Source organism: Numenius arquata, chromosome 27, assembly GCF_964106895.1.
Source record: "Numenius arquata chromosome 27, bNumArq3.hap1.1, whole genome shotgun sequence".
Classification (NCBI taxonomy): Eukaryota; Metazoa; Chordata; class Aves; order Charadriiformes; family Scolopacidae; genus Numenius; species Numenius arquata.
In genome coordinates this window covers 163,881-180,837 of record NC_133602.1, presented here as the reverse complement: position 1 = coordinate 180,837, position 16,957 = coordinate 163,881, and the positions used below count along the sequence as shown (strand labels likewise).

At 63.9% G+C, this 16,957-nt stretch overlaps 1 protein-coding gene across 2 annotated transcripts; it reads left to right on the top strand.

Annotated features, from left to right (window-relative positions):
- The first annotated feature begins 1,394 nt into the window (after window positions 1–1,394).
- Window positions 1,395–15,602, top strand: TUFT1 (tuftelin 1). Of its 2 annotated transcripts, XM_074164421.1 has the most exons (13): window positions 1,395–1,463; window positions 5,565–5,639; window positions 5,940–6,044; window positions 6,442–6,528; window positions 8,800–8,880; window positions 9,255–9,326; window positions 10,003–10,116; window positions 11,656–11,784; window positions 12,463–12,557; window positions 13,189–13,294; window positions 13,855–13,938; window positions 14,650–14,750; window positions 15,068–15,602. In XM_074164421.1, exons 1-13 carry the CDS (start codon window positions 1,404–1,406, stop codon window positions 15,120–15,122), a joined length of 1,164 nt encoding a protein of 387 aa, XP_074020522.1. In that variant the 5' UTR covers window positions 1,395–1,403; the 3' UTR covers window positions 15,123–15,602. The 2 variants fall into 2 exon arrangements, with proteins under 2 accessions (XP_074020522.1, XP_074020523.1); XM_074164422.1 differs by lacking the exon at window positions 8,800–8,880.
- The last annotated feature ends 1,355 nt before the right edge of the window (window positions 15,603–16,957 follow it).

Here is a 16,957-nt window from a genome sequence, read left to right as displayed (position 1 = left end):
CCTCCGTGGCCTCCAGCGGGGCCGAGCTGGCTCCGTCCCTGAGCCGGGATGCTGCCTGGGGACCCGGCCTGTCCTCTCCTGCTGCCTCAGTTTCCCCTCCCGTGCCCCGGTGATGGGTGGACGGTGGGAATGGACACGGTGACGACACCGGGGACACCCCTGTCCCCTCTCCGGTCCCAGCCGGCCATGTCTCCGTGTTGTCACCGCCGCCACCGCCCAGGGTTGTGCCAGGCTCGGCCGTGCCCGGCACCCGGCCCCGCACCCACGGCGTCCCCGCGGCGGCTGAACGGGGCCGGCACAACCGGTTCTGCCCTGGGCTCCTCCCGGACACGCGTGTCGGAGCTGAGGTCAACCACCGTCCCCACCCTCTGCCTCGCTGTGCCTCAGTTTCCCCCCACCAGCCCTGCAGCCTTGGCAGGGGGGTTCGGGGGGCAGGGGGTGCCGAGGGGGAGGGGGTGCCAGCTCCCGGGGCCAAAATTTGCCGGTCCACGGCTTTGCCACCGGCAGCCGGTCCTGAGGGAGTGATGTCCTCCAGCCTGCAGAAAATCCGCCCCCCCCAGCCCCGGGATGGGGTGTCCCCAGCCCCGGGGCTGGAGCGTGTCCCCGGCTCGGCCCCGGTGACCGCACGGGGCTGGAGCGTGTCCCCGGCCGGCAGGGCTGGGGCCGGCGGTGAACCTGAGGCCGGCTGAGCTCATCACACTGGTATGCGGCAATTAGCGCCGGGCAGAGGGGAGGCAGCAGCCGGCACACCCAGGCCGTCCGGCGCGGCACAGGGCCACCTGCCCCGACAGTCCCCGGTCCCCCAACCCCTGCCAGTGCCCGGGGGGGGGGAGGAGGGGGGCTGTGGCACCCACCGGTGTGACCACGGTGACCCCGCGGCTCTGGGTGGGGGCACCCCATGCACCTCCCGCCAGACCGGGCTGGCACCCGGGGCCCAAACATCCCCCAGGCGTGGGGGGGGGACCAGCCCTGGCAGAGCTGGGGGCACCACGGCACGGTTTGGTTTGGCAGGGTTTGGCAGGGTTTGGCAGGGCACCCCAGCGCTCGGCGCTGCCGGGCAGGCCCCGGCTGGGTTTGGCAGGGCCTGGCGAGGGTTTGGCAGGGCGCGGGTGGGGCTTGTTGTGGCTTTGGCACGGCCGTGGGGCGGTTTTGGGGCGGTTTTGGGGCGGTTTTGGTCGGGCTTCGGCACGGCCCGGCCGCGCGGGCACGGCGCCGGGGGCGTGGCCACAGCGGCGACGCGGGGGGGGGGGGGGCGGGGCGTGGTTTAAGGAAGGGGCGTGGTCAGAGCGGAGGCGGGGTTAGTGGGAGGGGGCGTGTCTTGGATGGGCGTGTCCAGCGGGAGGGGGCGTGGCCGTATAGAAGCGGCGGCGGCGGCGGCGGGTCCCGGCAGTCGCGGCGGGGCCATGAACGGGCTGAAGGGCTGGTGCGCGGTGCTGGACGTGCGGCCCCACGGCGAGACCCCGGTGAGACACGGCCCTCGGGACCCTCCCCACACCCCACCCCGCGGGGGCCGACCCTTCCCTTCTCCCGGTGGGGCGGGGCGGGGGGTCCCCGGGACGCGCCCTCGGGGGAGCGGGGCTTCGGCCACCCGGTTATCGCTGGCCCGTGGGCTCGCAAGGCAAGCGCGGGGAGGTCTGGCGGGGGGGTGGGGGTGTGTCTGCAGGTCCACCCCCCTCTCCACCCCGGGGGGATCGGGGGTCCGTGGCCGTCCGGGTTCCCCCCTTAGGGTCCCCGGGGACCTTCGCCGATCCCATCCAATCCCCGGGAGCTCGGATGAGCCCCCCCTGGGGCGGGCGGGGACGGCGGAGCACCCCAAGGCACCCCAGGTGTGGGTATTGGGGTCCCACTCTGCCCCCGTTGTGTTCCTGGGAACCCCGCTCCCAACGCAGGCGTCAAACCGTCCCCCAATAACAAGATTTTTTGGGGGGGGTAACGCACCCCCTCGAGCGGGAGCAGCCGGCAGCGAGTCCGTTCTGAGGCTTTCCTCCCTCGGTGGCGGCGGGGCCTCGTGTTTTTTCTCTTCCTTATCCTTGGTTTTTCCCCATCGCCGCCGGGACGGGCCCTGGGTGGGGCTGGCGGCACCCCAAAGCCGGCCCTGCGCCGGCGCGGCGCCCCGCTTTCCCCGCCGAGGGGGGCGAAGGCGGTGCTGGGCGATTGAGCCTTTTCTGCCCAGGTTTCGGGGACCGGAGGGGTCCCCCGAAGGCGCCGGCGGAAGGAGAAGAGCCACCCCGGTGCTCGGCCACCTTCCCCGGTGCCGGCGGCCGCCGGGCTCCCGGCCCGAGCGCTGCCGGGTGACTCAGCTCTGAGTCTCCTTAGGAGAGCCCTAATTCCCCGCAGCTTTCCCGGCCCTTATAAGGAGCGATTGCAGAGTTGGGCTCGTTTGGCTAATGGGTTATTAGGGTGATAAGCGCCTCTGTAACGCCGGCTGTCTCCAAACATCTCCGAAACGCCGGAGCTGTTTGCTGCTGATCCTCGGAGATACCCCTCTGGGTCAGGTCAGGCCTGTTCTTCTTTAACAGTTGGGACGGACGGACGGACGGACGGATGGAGCGCCCTCCCCGCCGTTGCAAAAGGCCGGTGTCGCCGGTCCCCGGTCGGTACCGCTTCTCCATCCTCCCGGGATGTGCTCGGGATTTGCGTGGTTCCCCCTTGTCCGAGAGCGGAGTCGGGAGTCTCTCCCTTCTGCCGGGCTTTTCCCACGTGGGTTTTTTTTTTGGGGGAGCCGGATGATGAAAAATAGACCAAAAGGTTTAAAACGGGCTTTGGGCCCACAGAAAGCACGTCGACGCCCCAGCCAGGAGCGCTCGCCACCGTTGCCAGGGGACCCTTGGTTGGACCCAAAGGGCCAGCGGGATTTTGGGAACGCCTCCCCAAAGGAGCATTCCTCCGTCCTCCTGCCGAAAAGCCTCCGAGGGCTGCGGGCATCGCCTGACCGGGGCCGAGCTCTCCCCACCGCCGTGAATTCCCCCGGCCGGGAGTAAATGCCCTAAAGAGGGGGTGTCGGGCTGGGGTCGCTCGTGGGGGGTGCTCGGTTGGAGGCTTAAGGGACCATTTTCCATACAAGGTGGGGGTTTTTTCCGAGCGGGAGCAGAGTGGGAGGCACTCCATCGCCTTCCCGGCGCTGGCCACGTCGCAAATCCCTTCTGCCTTCCCCGGAAAATAACGGAGGGGGCCCGAAAGCCCCTGCCCCCTCCTCGCCGGGGCTGTGAGCGGGCGGCGAGTGCCGGCGGAGCGGGTTTAACTCCAGCCGGGAGGTGAAGGAGTGGGGTAGGGGGGGGTCCCCGGGGCTGCCATCCTCCTGTTCTGGCTGAATTTGGCACCTCGGGGAGGGGGGGAAGGACGGCGTGTGCCGGCCACGGCGTCCCTCTGGGTTGCCCCGGCTTTACATCGGAGAAGCTGCTTCTCCCGGAAACCGCCCCGGTAAGGAGCCGGTGAAGATGGTAAGAGCCCAAAAGCCCCCAAAATAACCGTGGGAGAGCATCTCCGGGGACGGGTGTGTGAGACAGGAGCCGAATCGGGTGCTGCTGCTCCTCCTCCTCTCCCGCGTCCGCCCGGCCCCGGCACAGCTCACCGCAGCCCGGGCTGCGGGCAAACAAGCCGGGCAGGGAGGGGTTCGCCTTCCGCCTCCTGCCCCTGCCTTCGGAGCGTTCCCCGCACCCAAAAAGCTGGTTTTCTCCCCCGAAGGTCCGGGGAGGAGGAGGAGGAGGATGGAGACGGCGGAGCCTTCCCCCGCCGGCGTTTGCCCGGCTGGTTGCCTGCTGGTTTGACCCGAGGTTTGGTGGCCCCAACCTCTTCGCCGGGTGCCACCAGCCGTTTGCGTGGCGTGGGCTCGGCGGCGGCTTGATCCAGGAGCAGGGGGTGTGGGGTGGTTTTTTTGGGGGGTGGGGTGGGAGGGTGTTTGCTGGGATGGAGGGTGCCCACGTGCCGACTCTGGGTAGTTTTGGCTGCGGGGATGGAAACGGGCTGGTCCTTTGTTCCTTACGGCAGCGGATCTTCCCCGGGCGAGCGCTTGCCTTGGCAGCGTCCCCAGCCCGGGACGGGGACGGCGGGGGCGAGATCCCGGCGCTTGTAAATAAACACAGCGGGGAGCGAGGACGTGGGGCCGGGGGGGGGACACACCGAGGAGCTGCCAGGACCCTGCTGGGGATGCTGCCCTGCCGTCGCTGGCCGCTCCGTGCCCTTATCCCCGGCTTCTCCCGGTGTCCTGGCTGCTTCGGGCAGCAGGAAGGTGACGGGCGATGCTTTGCCCGTGGGCACCGCCGGTTTTGCATCTTCCCCCCCCGCGGCGCGCTGCATCCCGGCTGCTTTTCTGTCTTTCTCACCAAACTTTCCGACTTCTTGGGTCTTGGTGAGAAAAACACTCCCTGGCGTGAAATTGCAGCCGAGTTGCCGGTTTAAATCCGGGCGCTGCCGGGCGCCGGCAAAGCTTCTCCGGGATAATTGTCTTCCCGGGGGAGCGGAGGGGCCTGGCCCCGTGTTGGGGATCCGTAGGAGGCTCCTCGGGAGCCGGGGTTGGCGCGAGCAGCGTACACCAAATATTTTGGAAACAAGCAGATGGCTTGTCCAGACTTGGGCGGGCGAGGGAAGAAGCGCTGGGAAGCTGGGGAAGGCAGGAATACCTTTTGGAAAAGAAAGAGGAGGAGGAAGAGGAGGAGGAGGAGGAGGAGGAGGAGGAGGGTGACGTGGCCGAGGTGTGCCGAAGGGCGGGCACCCACCCCGGTTCCGCGGTGCTGCCGCCCGAGAGCCCGCCGTCGCCGAGCACCTCCTGCTTTTCGGGGTCACCTTTAAGGGAAGGAACCATGAGCACCGGCTGCTCGGGCGCCGGCGAGGTCTGGCCGGGATGGGGAGGGGGGGTCGCGGTGCCGGTGTCGAGGTGTGGATGGAGAAGCTGGGGGTGGGGGGGGGTGGGAAGGGCGACCCCGTGGGGCGTTTTTGGGTGTCCGTGGGCTGTTTTTAGGGCTCTCGATACCCTCCGGGAAGCTCCGCGCGGTGCTGGAGGTGGCCAAAACGCCTCTTGGGTGGGTTCGGGTGAGGGGTTTCAGGGGTGAAGGTGAAACCCCATGGCTGGAGCCTCCCTGGATGCTCGTAGCCACGGGCCAGGGGGTGCCCCGTGGCCGGAATGGGCTCTGCCGGGCCGGTGGATGACGGGGGCCGGTGGCCATCACGGCCGGGCAGGGAGAAGGATGAATCTGGCAAGGTCCCAGCACATGAGCTTCTCCAGGGGCTGCACCCAATGCCGTGGTGGCCGTGGTGGCCGTGGTGGCCGTGGTGGCCGTGGCTCCTGGCAGGGGAGGGCAGGCACCGGGAATGGCTTCTCCCGGCCTCGGCTGGGCCACGGCTCCTCCGTTGATGAAACCCTCGGGGCTGGCAGCCCTCGTGCGCTCACTATTACTCACCACGATCCCGGCCGTCCTTTGCCCGGCTCCAAGGGGGAAGGGAGTTTGTGTGTGCCCCCCCCCCCCCCCCCATCCCGGCGATGCCGAACCCCGGCTCCGGAGCTGGGGGTGGGGGGGGACTTTTGGGGACTTGTGGAGCTAAAAAGCTAAAACCCGTCTGTTTTTCAGGAGAGCGTGAAGGTGCTGCGGCTGACTCTGCCCAATGACCTCCCGGGGGAGCGGCGGGAGCAGGCGAAGCAGAAGGTGGGGTGTCCCGTCCCCGGGGCTCGGTTTGGAGCGGAAAACACGTATTTTTGAGTCAATTCGGGGATCGGTCGCTTTGTGCCTCGCCAACTAAAAAACTCTTCCCCCCCCCCCCCTCCCCGGTGTGTGAAAGCCTTGGGTGCCGGTTCCCGCGGCCGGGCTGAGCGCCGCGCTCCCGGGGCTCGTTTTCCTGGAGCCGGGAGAACCCTTCGGGCCAGTTCTGGCCCCGCTGAGGGGATCCCCTGCTCATCCCCCCCCCTCTTCCCCCCCCCCCCCCCCCCATCTCTCTCTCTCTCGCAGCCGGTGGGGAAAGCCTTCGCCATGGTGGCCAACCGGGCCAGCAACGGTCACTCCCTGGCCTCCGAGTGCATCAAATCCAACGACGGCGATGAGGAGATCATCAAGGTACGGCCCCCGCCTTCCTGCCGTCCTGTTTAATAGTTTGGGATGGGGGGGGGGAAAAAAAGAGCTGTTTTCTGGAGCCCCACCAGGAAAAAGCTCCCCGTTTAGCTGCGGGGGGGAGGGGAGGGGCGGGCAGGGCAGCTCGGTGGGGGCTTCCCCGGCGCTGGGCAGGGGGGGAAGCGGCGTGAATTTGGGGTGGCTGCAGGGTGGGGGTCACACCGGTGTGTGTGTGGGGGAACCGCTTCAAAAAACAGGGGGGGGAAGGTTAACGGGGAAGGGGGGAGACCCGCGGGTGCGCTATGGGGGGGCGGTGGGATCCGGTGTCCCGGGGGGGCTGGGCTGGCTGGAGATGGGGAGGCGGGGGGGGTCTGACCGGCCACCACCGTCTCTCCCGGGGCAGGTTTATCTCAAGGCACGGGCCGAGGGCGGCATGAACCACGAGGAGCACGTCAGCCAGCTGAAAAGTGAAGTTCGTTATATTCAAGAGGTAGTTAAAGTCCATGGGGGGGGGTGGGAGGGTGGAGGGGGGGGGGTATGTGTGTGTGTGTGTGCGCTCTGGCTTGACCCACGGGGGCTTGGGGGTGCTCTGCTTCCCCTGGGGTGTCCCCCGCCAGCAGGTGGCAACGCCGGAGCCCCCCCAGCCCTCCGGCAGCGGAGCCCCGAATCCTCCAGCCTGTTGCCTTGGACGGGGCGGGTATTTCTAATGGGAACGCCGTAAATTAACGCAGCCTGACTAATTGCTCCGCTCTATGGACTTGAATTTGAAGAGAATTGCGTGATGACTTTCCCCCAAGGCTGTCCCCTGGGTGCGGCACCACCCCGGCCTCTCGTTAAAAGGCAGTTTCTTTGGTATGTCTCATCTTCCCGAAGGAAACTGGCCGAGGAAGGCTCTGGGGAGGATTAACCCTTTCCCTCGCTCCCGGTGGGGATGTGATTTCTGCAGAGCCGGTTGCAAGGCAGGGGAGCGGCTGCGTGCACGTTCTTGGCCTGAAAACGAGAAGAAAAAGGGAAAAAAAGGGAAAAAATAAGAATATTAAATTTGGGGGTTGCTCTGCCGGGGGGGAGTCTCCAGTCTCCGTGCCGGGTGCCGGCCCCAGCAGGCAGCGAGGGGCAGAGCTGGCAGGGCGGCCTCCGAATCTTTGACGGCAAACTTCTGACTCCTCTGCCAAAATGCAGGTTTTTGGGTTTTTTTTTTTTTTTCCCTCCCCCCGCCCCCCGGAAAGAAAAGAGCCTGTTCCCGCTGCCTCCCGCCTGCACCCAGAGCTGCCCGGGGGGGCGTTGCTCCCCCAGACCTTGTCTCAGCCGCGGGTTTTTGTGCCGGATCCTCGGATCCTTCCCTCTCCCGGGGCTTCGGCTTCAGCTCCTCTGATCTGGGCTTTCCCGTGGCTCCCGCAGCTCGGCTGGAAAGGGGAGCCGGGGGGGGGGTTTAAAAGTGCCTCTGGGCAGCATTTGGGTGGGATCGAGCCCCTCTCTGGCCGCAGGGGCCGGCTGTAGCCCCCCTCGCCCAGCGCAACCTCATCCGTCCCGCACGGGAAAACCATCCTGCCGTATTCCTTTTGGGAATAACCCAAAGCGGAGCGTGGCGGTGGCGGTACCCGCTCCGTCCGCAGCCCAGAGGAGCGCAGGGTCCCTGGGGTGAAAACCCTGGGAATGTCTCCATCCGGCTGCATCAAACCCAGGGATCGCTGTCCCCGGGCGAAGGGACCCGGGAACGCCGGGCTCTCTCCGTGTCCCTCGTCTCGGGCTCCCGAAATCCCGGGGTAGGGACGGAGCCGCGCTGCCAGCGCTGGGAGAAAGCTTTTTTTTTTTTTTTTTTTTTTTTTTTTTTTTAATTTGAGAGGCGCTGGGGCAGCGTTGGCTGTTTAAAAAAAGAAAAAAAGCCTGTAAATGGCTCCTGGGGCTGCGCTGGCTCTGACTCAGGCGAGGAGCTGGGAGTCAAGCCCCTGCTCGTCGGCGTCCCCAGGGAGCAGCAAAAGGGTCTTCCCGGCACTTCAGAGGTGAAGTCGGTGACTAATGCCTGAAAAAAAACAAATCAGTCAATCGGTAGAGTCTCTAAGTTGTCGCTTTATTTTTTTTTTTTTTTAGTTTTTTTTTTTTTAGTTTTCCTCTCTTCTTTAGTTTTTGGGTTTTTTTAGTTTTTCTCTCTTCTTTAGTTTTCTTTTTTTTTTTTTAGTTTTTCTCTCTTCTTTAGTTTTGGGGTTTTTTTTTTAGTTTTTCTCTCTTCTTTAGTTTTGGGTTTTTTTTTTAGTTTTTCTCTCTTCTTTAGTTTTGCTTTTTTTTTTTTTAGTTTTTCTCTCTTCTTTAGTTTTGGGTTTTTTTTTTTAGTTTTTCTCTCTTCTTTTATTATTTTTTTTTTTTAGTTTTTCTCTCTTCTTTAGTTTTGGGGTTTTTTTTTAGTTTTTCTCTCTTCTTTAGTTTTGCTTTTTTTTTTTTTTAGTTTTTCTCTCTTCTTTAGTTTTGGGGTTTTTTTTAGTTTTTCTCTCTTCTTTAGTTTTGGGGGTTTTTTTTTTAGTTTTTCTCTCTTCTTTAGTTTTTTTTTTTTTTCTCCTTCCCGTGATGATATCCTGGGAGCGTGCCTGCCGCAGGCGGCTCCGCTTCGCCGGCGCGGGGGCGAATTGCGGGGGGTAGTGGTGGTGGTGGGGAGGCTGTGGTGAAACCGGGGGGTCGGAAAAGCCCCCGGTGGCGCGTGGGTCCGGTCTCTGTGAGGCCGAGCCGGGCGGCCCCGGCCCGTGGAGCTAAATCGACTTGCCTTTGCCAGGCTAGAAGTTCTTTGAAGAAGCTGCGGGAAGACTTAAGTAGTAAACTTGAGAGCAGAGAAGGAGATAAACAGCACGCACAGGTAACGGGAGCCTTCCTGGGGCCTTCGGTGACATTGACTTATTAAAAAGGTGTCGCCTTCGGGACCGGAAAATGATAGAAGGGGCCTTAGAGACGGAGGCGGCGCCGGTGGCAAACGGTGGCCACCCTTTACCGGCCAAATTCGAAACCCACCCCCGAGCATTTCAGGAGGAGGCAGAGAGCGAAAGGGCCCGGGGCTGCCCTAATTGCGTGTTCGTTTGCGGAACCCCCCCCCGGGGTCTGGAATTGCTGCGGTGTGCGCCCCCCCTCCTCCTCGGGGCTGTCTGTCTGTCTGTCTGTCTGTCTGTCTGCATGCCGCCTGCGAGGGCTGCGGGGTCTCCGGTCCCGCCGTCCATCCCGGTCCCTCTGTCCCAGGTGGTGCTGGACGAACGGAACGGGAGCTGGCTGTGTCCCGAGAGGCTGCGGGGAGACTCCTGGGAAGAGCAGGTACGGAGCCGAAGAGGGGGGGAGCGGGATGGGGGGGGGGGGTGGGGGTATGGGGGGGGGGTGGGAGGTTTTCAGGGCTACGGGGAGAAACCTGGGGTTTGGCTCGACACCTTCCTCCCGGCGGGGAATTTCAAACGGATGGGATGGGACGCTCCCGCAGCAAACTCTTTATCGGGGTCAGATCTAAACGGAGCAATAAAAATGTACATAATGGGGTTGGTTTTTTGTTTTGTTTTTTTTTTTAACCCCCTGCGCGCCGGGGCCTTTTAGCAGAAGAGACAACCGGCGTCTTAAGCCCGTAAATATTTCTCCAGCTCCTCGTTTCTTTCCCCCGGGCCGGGGCAGATGCTCGGGGCTGGGCTTTCGGGCTGGGTTGCCCCGGACCCGGTTGGCCTGGCGGGGTTTTTGGGTTGCCCAAGCGCGGAGGCCCCGGGTGTCAATCCTGCTGCAAACAGGGCTTGTTTGGGGTGGCGACCAAAGGGCCACTGAGCGCGTTATCCGCAGGGGCCGGGAGCCGCCGCTGCGGCGTGGGACGGGGGGAGAAGGGAGCGCATTTCGTTTTTTCCGAGCGGAGGAGCCGTGTCACCGGGGCTCTGTCACCGGCAGCACCATCCCACCGTCGGGGGGGCGCTCCTCGGGTACCTCCCCACCGGCTCATCCCGCTCCGTCTCCGCAGGAGGAGGCGTGCGCAGGCGAGGACGTGGAGACGATCCGGCAGACGGCGAAGAGGCTGTTCACCAGGCTGCAGGAGGCCGAGAAGCGCCATCAGACGGAGAGGGAAGCCTTCGAGGTGACCGGGCTCCCCACTTCCCCGCCGGGGAACCCCGATTCTTAGTTTATTCTGGGATTTTTTAATTTATTTATTTTTTCCTTTTTGGAGGTCTGAGGAGCTGCCTGGGCGCAGCAGCCCGGGATGCCAGAGGTGTCTGGCTTCTTGCAGAGCCGGGGGGGCTGAGGGGAGGGGGGGTCCAGACCTGGCCAAGCAAACTGCCTCCCTGGTTGCCCGGATGGGTCCCAGTGAAAAACGCATTCCCAGTTAAAAAAAAAATAAAAAAATCACATAAAATAAAAGCAGCAGCCAGGTTGGAAGGTGGGTTCCCCCCCCCCCCAAAAAACTTTCCAACCGTAGCCAGGCTCTGTGCTGAGGGGGCTGCTTTAGGGGGAGCAGGACCACCGGGGGGGTCCTGGCCGGTTGAGCAGGGACTGTCTGTGGTTCCCACCCGTGGTGGCACTGGCCATTGTGGCCAACAGTGGCCATTGCGGTCTCTCTCGGGGCTCAGCCCTCCATCTGGGGGGCTGTTTGCTGGGGACAGCGAGGAGCTGACCCGAGAGGCACCGGCGCCATCGCCCGGGTCTCCTCTCGGTGCTGACCGAGCCGCGGCGTCCGCTCCCCTCCCTCGTCCCTCGGTGATTAATGGTCCCCTTCGGTTTGTTTCCCGGTGACTGCTCACGTCCCGGATGGGCTGAGCCTGGCCGCGTCACCCCGTGGCCCCGAGCGACGGTGGCAGCGGTGACAGTCCCGCCTCCCATCCTGTCCCGCAGACCAAACAGGTCCCGGGAGCCCCGGGGGGGTTCCCCGCAGCGGGATGGGGGGGTTTGACAGGGATGGTGTCACCTGGGGAAGTGGCTTTGAGCGGCCACCGCTTCCTCCGGTGCGGGGACGGATGTCCGTCCGTCTGTCCGCCCGCCCGCAGCGGTGGCACGCGCCCCGGGGACGTCCCCCCTTGCGTAGAAGGACGTTGTGTGGTTTGGTGGCATTTTGGGGACTTCGGCCAGCCCTGATGCCGGCTGCGGGCTCTGAGCCCCGATGGCGATCCCCGGGGTTGGCGGGGGACGGGCGCTTTGGGGACGGGCGTTTTGGCAGCCCTTGGTCCCACCAGCCCTTTCCAGATGCTCTCCGTGTGCCTTGCTGTCCGAGCCTGCTCTCCAGCCGTCCCGGGGGACCCCCGGGGACACCCTCGTCCCCTCTCCTGAGCCGTCGCTGCAGGCGTGGGGCCGGTGCCTCGAGTCGCCCCACGTGGCCCCAGAGCTCCCGCGGCTGAGAACCGACGTGTCCCCGGCGTTCCAGGAGCCTTTGTTGCTCCGGCGTCGGGGCGCTCGCTCCTTTGAAGTGCTTTGAAGCCGGGGAGCCTTTCTGAGGATCCTCTGCTCCCTGAAGCGCGTCGGGCTGTTTGCTGAGAACGCCCGGTTGCCTTCAGGAAAAATCTGCTTGCCAAGGCTTCGGGGAGGGGGTGTGGGGGGGAAGCACCACGGCGGCTTCGAAACCTCGCTGGGGAGGGGGGGGGCTGCGGTGCTGGGGGGGTAACGGTGTTTTCCTGTCGTTTGGCAGCGGACGGTCTCGCAGTACCGGGAGGAAGCGGAGCAGACGGGCTCTGCCCTGCGGAGAGCGGAGAGGAGCGCGGCGGAGAAGGAGGTGGAGGTGGAGGAGCTGCAGAGACTCCTGGCAGGGATGGAGAAGGTACCGGCCCCTCACGCCCTGCTGGGGATGGTGGGATTAGCAGAGCTGCCCTGCCGGGGGCGGAAAATGGGAGATCCTGGGGGGTGATGAGTTTGGCAGTGCTCAGCGCAGACCCTTGTTGGGGGGGTCTGGGGCCCGGTACCCACCGCAGGGAGGGTTTGATTTCCCAGCTTTAACCCGCCAGCGTCGGGCAAAGCTGCCGGGAAGGGCTGCGAACGGGCTGCTGCCGATTTAGACTCGCGTTTCCCAGGTCTCGAAGATCTGGTCGCTCTGTGCCAAAGCCTTCCAGGCGTCCTGGGAACCAGCGCAGGTCTAGACAGCCGCCTCCTCCTCCTCCTCCTCCTCCTCGTGGGGGCATTAACACGGCCTCCAGCCTCCATTAGTAGTATTTAATTGGGGTTTGGTTTTTTTGGTTGTTTTTTTTTTTCCAGCCGCGTTCTGCTCGTAACGACATTAAAGCCGTAAACCCAACGGTGCGGCGTGGGGCTGGTGCCGGTATCCCAGGGGTGGGATGTCTGTCTGTCCGTCCCTCCCTCCCTCCCTCGCCTGTAGATTTGGGGTGCCGGTGTGCGAACGCCCCGCAGGTGGAGCGGGGAGGCTGTAGTTGGCCGGGGAGCACCGTGTTGCGACTTGTCCCCCCCCGGCCTCCGTGTAACTGGGGCTCTGGCTCTGCCGCAGGAGCACCGCGGCTTGCTGCTCAAGATGAAAGAAGGCGAAGCGGAGCTGGCGAGGCTGAGGAGCGTGGAAGGTGACAAGCTCGCCCAACAAGACCGGTGAGGCTCTGGGGCCTCCGGTGAGGAGGCTGCCAACCCTCCCGGAGGAGCAAGCCCACGCCGCCGGGGTCGGGGTGTCAGCTCGCCGGGGCAGGACGGCACATTCCTGCGAAGGGCGTGCTGGCTCCCTGGCTTGCAAAACAGCGCCCTGCTTCCCCGCAGCTGACTAATCCCCAAATACCTCCCGCAGCTTTGCTTTCCTCCCAGAGATCCGCAGCCGGGCTGCCCGGGGACCTCCGGCGGCCCCCGCTGCTGGGGCCGGGAGCCCGGGGCAGGTCCTGCCCTGCTCGGGGAGCCCCCGGAGCTCCCCGAAATGTTGGAGTGGTTCCAGCCAGCCGGCATTCCCCGTGCTCCCAGGGGCTAATTGGCAATGGCTCGTTTCTGGAAGGCCTTGTTTTGTGGCCTGACTCTTCCTGATGTTCCTGTGGCCCTGCCGTCTGTGGTTGCCAGCCTTTGTGGCTCCTGCCTGAATAGGCTTTGTCTCTGCCTCTCCTTACCTCGTCTAGCCAAAATATTTCGGCTGTGGAGGCAGACCCGGCTGATAAAAGCCGCTCTGGGCAGAGGAGGGTGGGTGCTGCCTCTCCGGGAAGCCGCCCGATGGCTCCTGGACACCGTCCTCTCCTTTTCCCAGGTCGGCCCAGCTGGAGAAGGAGGTGGCCACGCTGCGGGAGAAGATCCACCACCTGGACGACATGCTGAAGAGCCAGCAGCGCAAGGTCCGCCAGATGATCGAGCAGGTGAGACCGAGGGGCTTGGGGGACGGACAGGGCAGAGCTTGGGGGGAACCCGGGGTGGGGGGGAAGTTAAAAAAAAAAAAAAAAAGAGTAAGGAGAAAAATTATAAATCTCTTAAGCTGCTTGGAAGCAGAGAATCGCTGGTTTGTGGGGACGAGATGCTTTGCCAACCCAAGGGCCACCAGCTGAAAGGACAGAGCCCTGTCCTGCAGCGGGGACGGACCCGGTGACAATCCCGAAGGGCTGTGGCGTGGGCTGCCCTGAGCCGGGGAAGGGAACAAAAGGAGAGAAAAAGGAGAGCTCTGCACCCAGCCGGGCCTGCCGAAAGAGTTAAATCACCTCAGACGGCACGAGCAGAGGCTCCTTCACCCGGGGCTTAATTCTCAGACTTAATCTGAGGCGCTTTTTTGGGTTGTTTTTTAACGCAGACCTTGGAGTTGGTGCTCCAACGGGCAGAAGGGCGGCTGCCTGAGCCCTCCTTCCCCGGGCATTTCCCCAGCCCGGCCACACGCCGGGGTGGTGATGGGGGGATTTTTCACCTGCCCTGAACGTTTCTCTTCCAGCTCCAGAACTCCAAAGCGGTGATCCAGGCCAAAGATGCCGTGATCCAGGAGCTCAAGGAGAGAGTCGCGTACTTGGAGGCTGAGGTGCGTCTTCGCGGGGCTATTTCGGGGTCTGCTCCGAGCTCACACCCTCTGGGTGAAACCCCCTCGGTCTTTGTCCGTGGCCGGATCCCTCCCGGCGATGAGCTTTGCTCTGGATTTTTTTTTTTTTTTTTTTTTTTCTCCGGCTCGGCGTAGGGAAAAACGTGCCCTTCCCTCCGCAGCCCCGAGGGCTCTGCTCCTTCCCCGAGCTTGGTGCCACGGTTTCCAGCGCTCAAGCCGAGTCCAAAATAATCTCATCAGGCGCGTTTCTCTGGCAGCAGAGCCCTTCTCGCTCACAAAGCTGCAGCCGAGCGTGTGCGTGTCGGAAATGAAAATTGCATTCCAGCCTCTGGGATTGTAACGAGTGTCAAACCTCTCTCCTTTTTTGGAGAAAAACTGAGCCCGCCTTGGCACTTCGAGCTTTTTCTGCCCTTCCTGGGTGACTTTGTTTTGCTGATTTCTGCCTGGGGACAGCGTGTCTGCCCCGAGCCCAGGTGGAAACCGAGACCCAGCGCGAGGGGGTTGTGCGCCGGCGGGTTCCTGCTGGGGATCGGGCAGGTCCCACAGCCCATCCCGGCTCCCCTGTGGATGAAATCCCTTGGATTTCGTTTCCCCCAAGAAAAAGCTGTCCCCTTGCAAGCGGTGACACTGGCCCACCCACCCCCCCCCCCCGCCCCCAGTCCCCTCGCTGACCCGCGGCTCCGTCTCTTGCAGAACCTGGAGATGCACGACCGCATCGAGCACCTGATCGAGAAGCAGGTCAGCCGGGGCGGCCACAGCTCCAGAGCACGCTCCAAGTCGGAGTACGTCAGCAGGTACGTGGGGAGGGGGAGGACATACCCTCCAGCCCGCCCGGCGGCTTCATCTGCCCGTCCACGTCTTGCCCGAGGCGGTGGGAGCCGCCGTCCGGGAGATGATTCTCTCCTGGAAGCCCGTTGTGTTATTTTCTCCTGGAAGAGAGGTCTCCTTTCCCGTCTTGCTCCTTCAGGGGAGCAGAGGTGCCTCCTGTGGGCAGTTTTGGGGGGAGCCATCACGGACCAGGGCTGGGGCAGGACCCTCTCCTGCAGGTTTTCCCCCCGCCCAAACCCCATCCAGTCCGTCTCGGCTGAACAAACCCTTCTCTCTCTTGCAGCAAACGGGTGACGGGCCCCAAGCCGCTGCCTCTCATTCGAGTGGTGGAAACATGAGTTCCGAGGGCCGGTCCGAGCTGAAGACTCTCCCCTTGTTGTCGTTGACTGGATTTCCCTGCTTGACCGCCGTCCTCTGGCCCCTGCGCTGCCGGGGTCTCCCCGGAGCCCTCGGCCGGGGGGCTGTGCCCCAGAGAACCGTGGCAGCCGAGGACAGACGTAGCCGGGGAGCGGTCCTGGCAGAGGAAGGAGGTTTACGAAGCGCCCCACATGGCTGTCCCCGCAGGCTCCCGGAGGTCCCACGGATGCCAGTTTGGGGGCTGGGACCGGTGGCGTGGACTGGGCGGCTCTCTGGCCGGAGAGCCGGGCTCGCTTTCCCCGCTGGCTCCTGGGGTTGCTCCGCCAGAGCAGCCTTTGCTTCTGAAGGGCCTCGTCCGACCAGAGCCCCCCCTTCAGCTTGCCAACGTGGACTTGGGGTTTAACCTTGGTTTTTTGGTCAAAAAAAAAAAAAAAAAGAAGAAAAAGATTCACGTTTTTTACAAAGAAGAAATAAATCCTCCTGAAACCGGACTCCTTCCCGCAGCGAAACCCAACGCCTGACAGGTTGGGAGCCTCCACCTCCGATATCTCCAGCGCTTACCTGCCTGCTCCGGACTTGGCAAAAGGCTCACGTGGCCGAAAAAAAACCAAACGAAACCCATCCGTGTATCGCCGTGCTTTCCCCAAGAGCCTAGAGAAATTGTACCCGACGTGCGTGTAGCGCTTCACCCCAGAGGCCGTTTGGTTTGTTACCTGTATTTATTTGCAATAAATTATTGGTGTCTTCCAAGGATGTGGCGACAGGCAGGAGCGCTGCTGCCGGCCGCTGGGGGAGCGCGGCGGAGAACTGCCTTGTCCCACGTTTGAACTGGAAAATGCCAACCAGCCGCTTCTGGATTCACCAGTTATTGCCCGTGGCGCCTGCGCCCGCCCCGGAGGAGCGGAGCTGGGGTGTCTCTGGGAGAACCCCCCCACCAGAACACAAACCCACACGTGCCTTAAATCCCCGCACCTGCCCGTCGGCTGAGTGGATGGGGGATTGGAGTGGGGGGGGGGATTTGGTGTTTGGGGCTGGTGGGAGAGACGCGGGGCCGGAGGAGGCCACGGAGATGCTGGGAGGGCTGGAGCCCCTCTGCTGGGAGGGGGGGGCTGAGAGAGTTGGGGGGGTTCAGTCAGCCTGGAGAAGAGAAGGCTCCGGGGAGACCTTGGAGCCCCTTCCAGTCCCTCAAGGGGCTCCAGGAGAGATGGGGAGGGAGCAGGGATGAGGGAGGGGAGCCATGGGATGAGGGGGAAGGGTTTTAAGGTAAAAGAGGGAAGATTTAGGTGGGATCTGGGGAAGAACTTCTTTGCTGTGAGGGTGGTGAGAGCCTGGCCCAGGTTGCCCAGAGAAGCTGTGGCTGCCCCATCCCTGGAGGGGTTCAAGGCCAGGTTGGAGGGGGCTTGGAGCAGCCCGGGCTGGTGGGAGGTGTCCCTGCCCAGGGCAGGGGGAGGCACTGGGGGGGGGCTTTAAGGTCCCTTCCCACCCAAACCGTCCTGTGCTTCTATTTGGGTGTCTCCCTGGTGCTCCTGCTCCACGCGGCGGCCTGTGCCACCCACCTCCGTGGTGGCTGCAGCCCCTGCTGTGAGGGGAGGGGGGCGAAGAGAGCGTGGCCCTGCTCCTCCCTGGGGACAGGGGTGTCCCCCCCCGGCCCTGCCCCGAGGTCCCCCATGGCCGGGGGGGCAGGAGGGGCCTGTGGGGCCCTGGGCCCCACGGTGAGCCCCACAGACCCCCCCCGGCCTGGTCCCGAGGCCTGGTCCGGGCCTGGCCCCGTGGTGCGGCCTCTCTGCCGCTTGTTGCCTTATGCGGCTCTGTGACG

What these genes read in the sequence shown, in the direction of transcription:
- TUFT1 (XM_074164421.1), top strand. Translation starts at nt 1,404, where the DNA reads ATGAACGGGCTGAAGGGCTGGTGCGCGGTGCTGGACGTGCGGCCCCAC. An exon ending in CGGAGAGGGAAGCCTTCGAG is followed by an intron (nt 10,117 to 11,655) that starts GTGACCGGGCTC and finishes GTCGTTTGGCAG; the next exon opens with CGGACGGTCTCGCAGTACCG. An exon ending in TCCTGGCAGGGATGGAGAAG is followed by an intron (nt 11,785 to 12,462) that starts GTACCGGCCCCT and finishes GCTCTGCCGCAG; the next exon opens with GAGCACCGCGGCTTGCTGCT.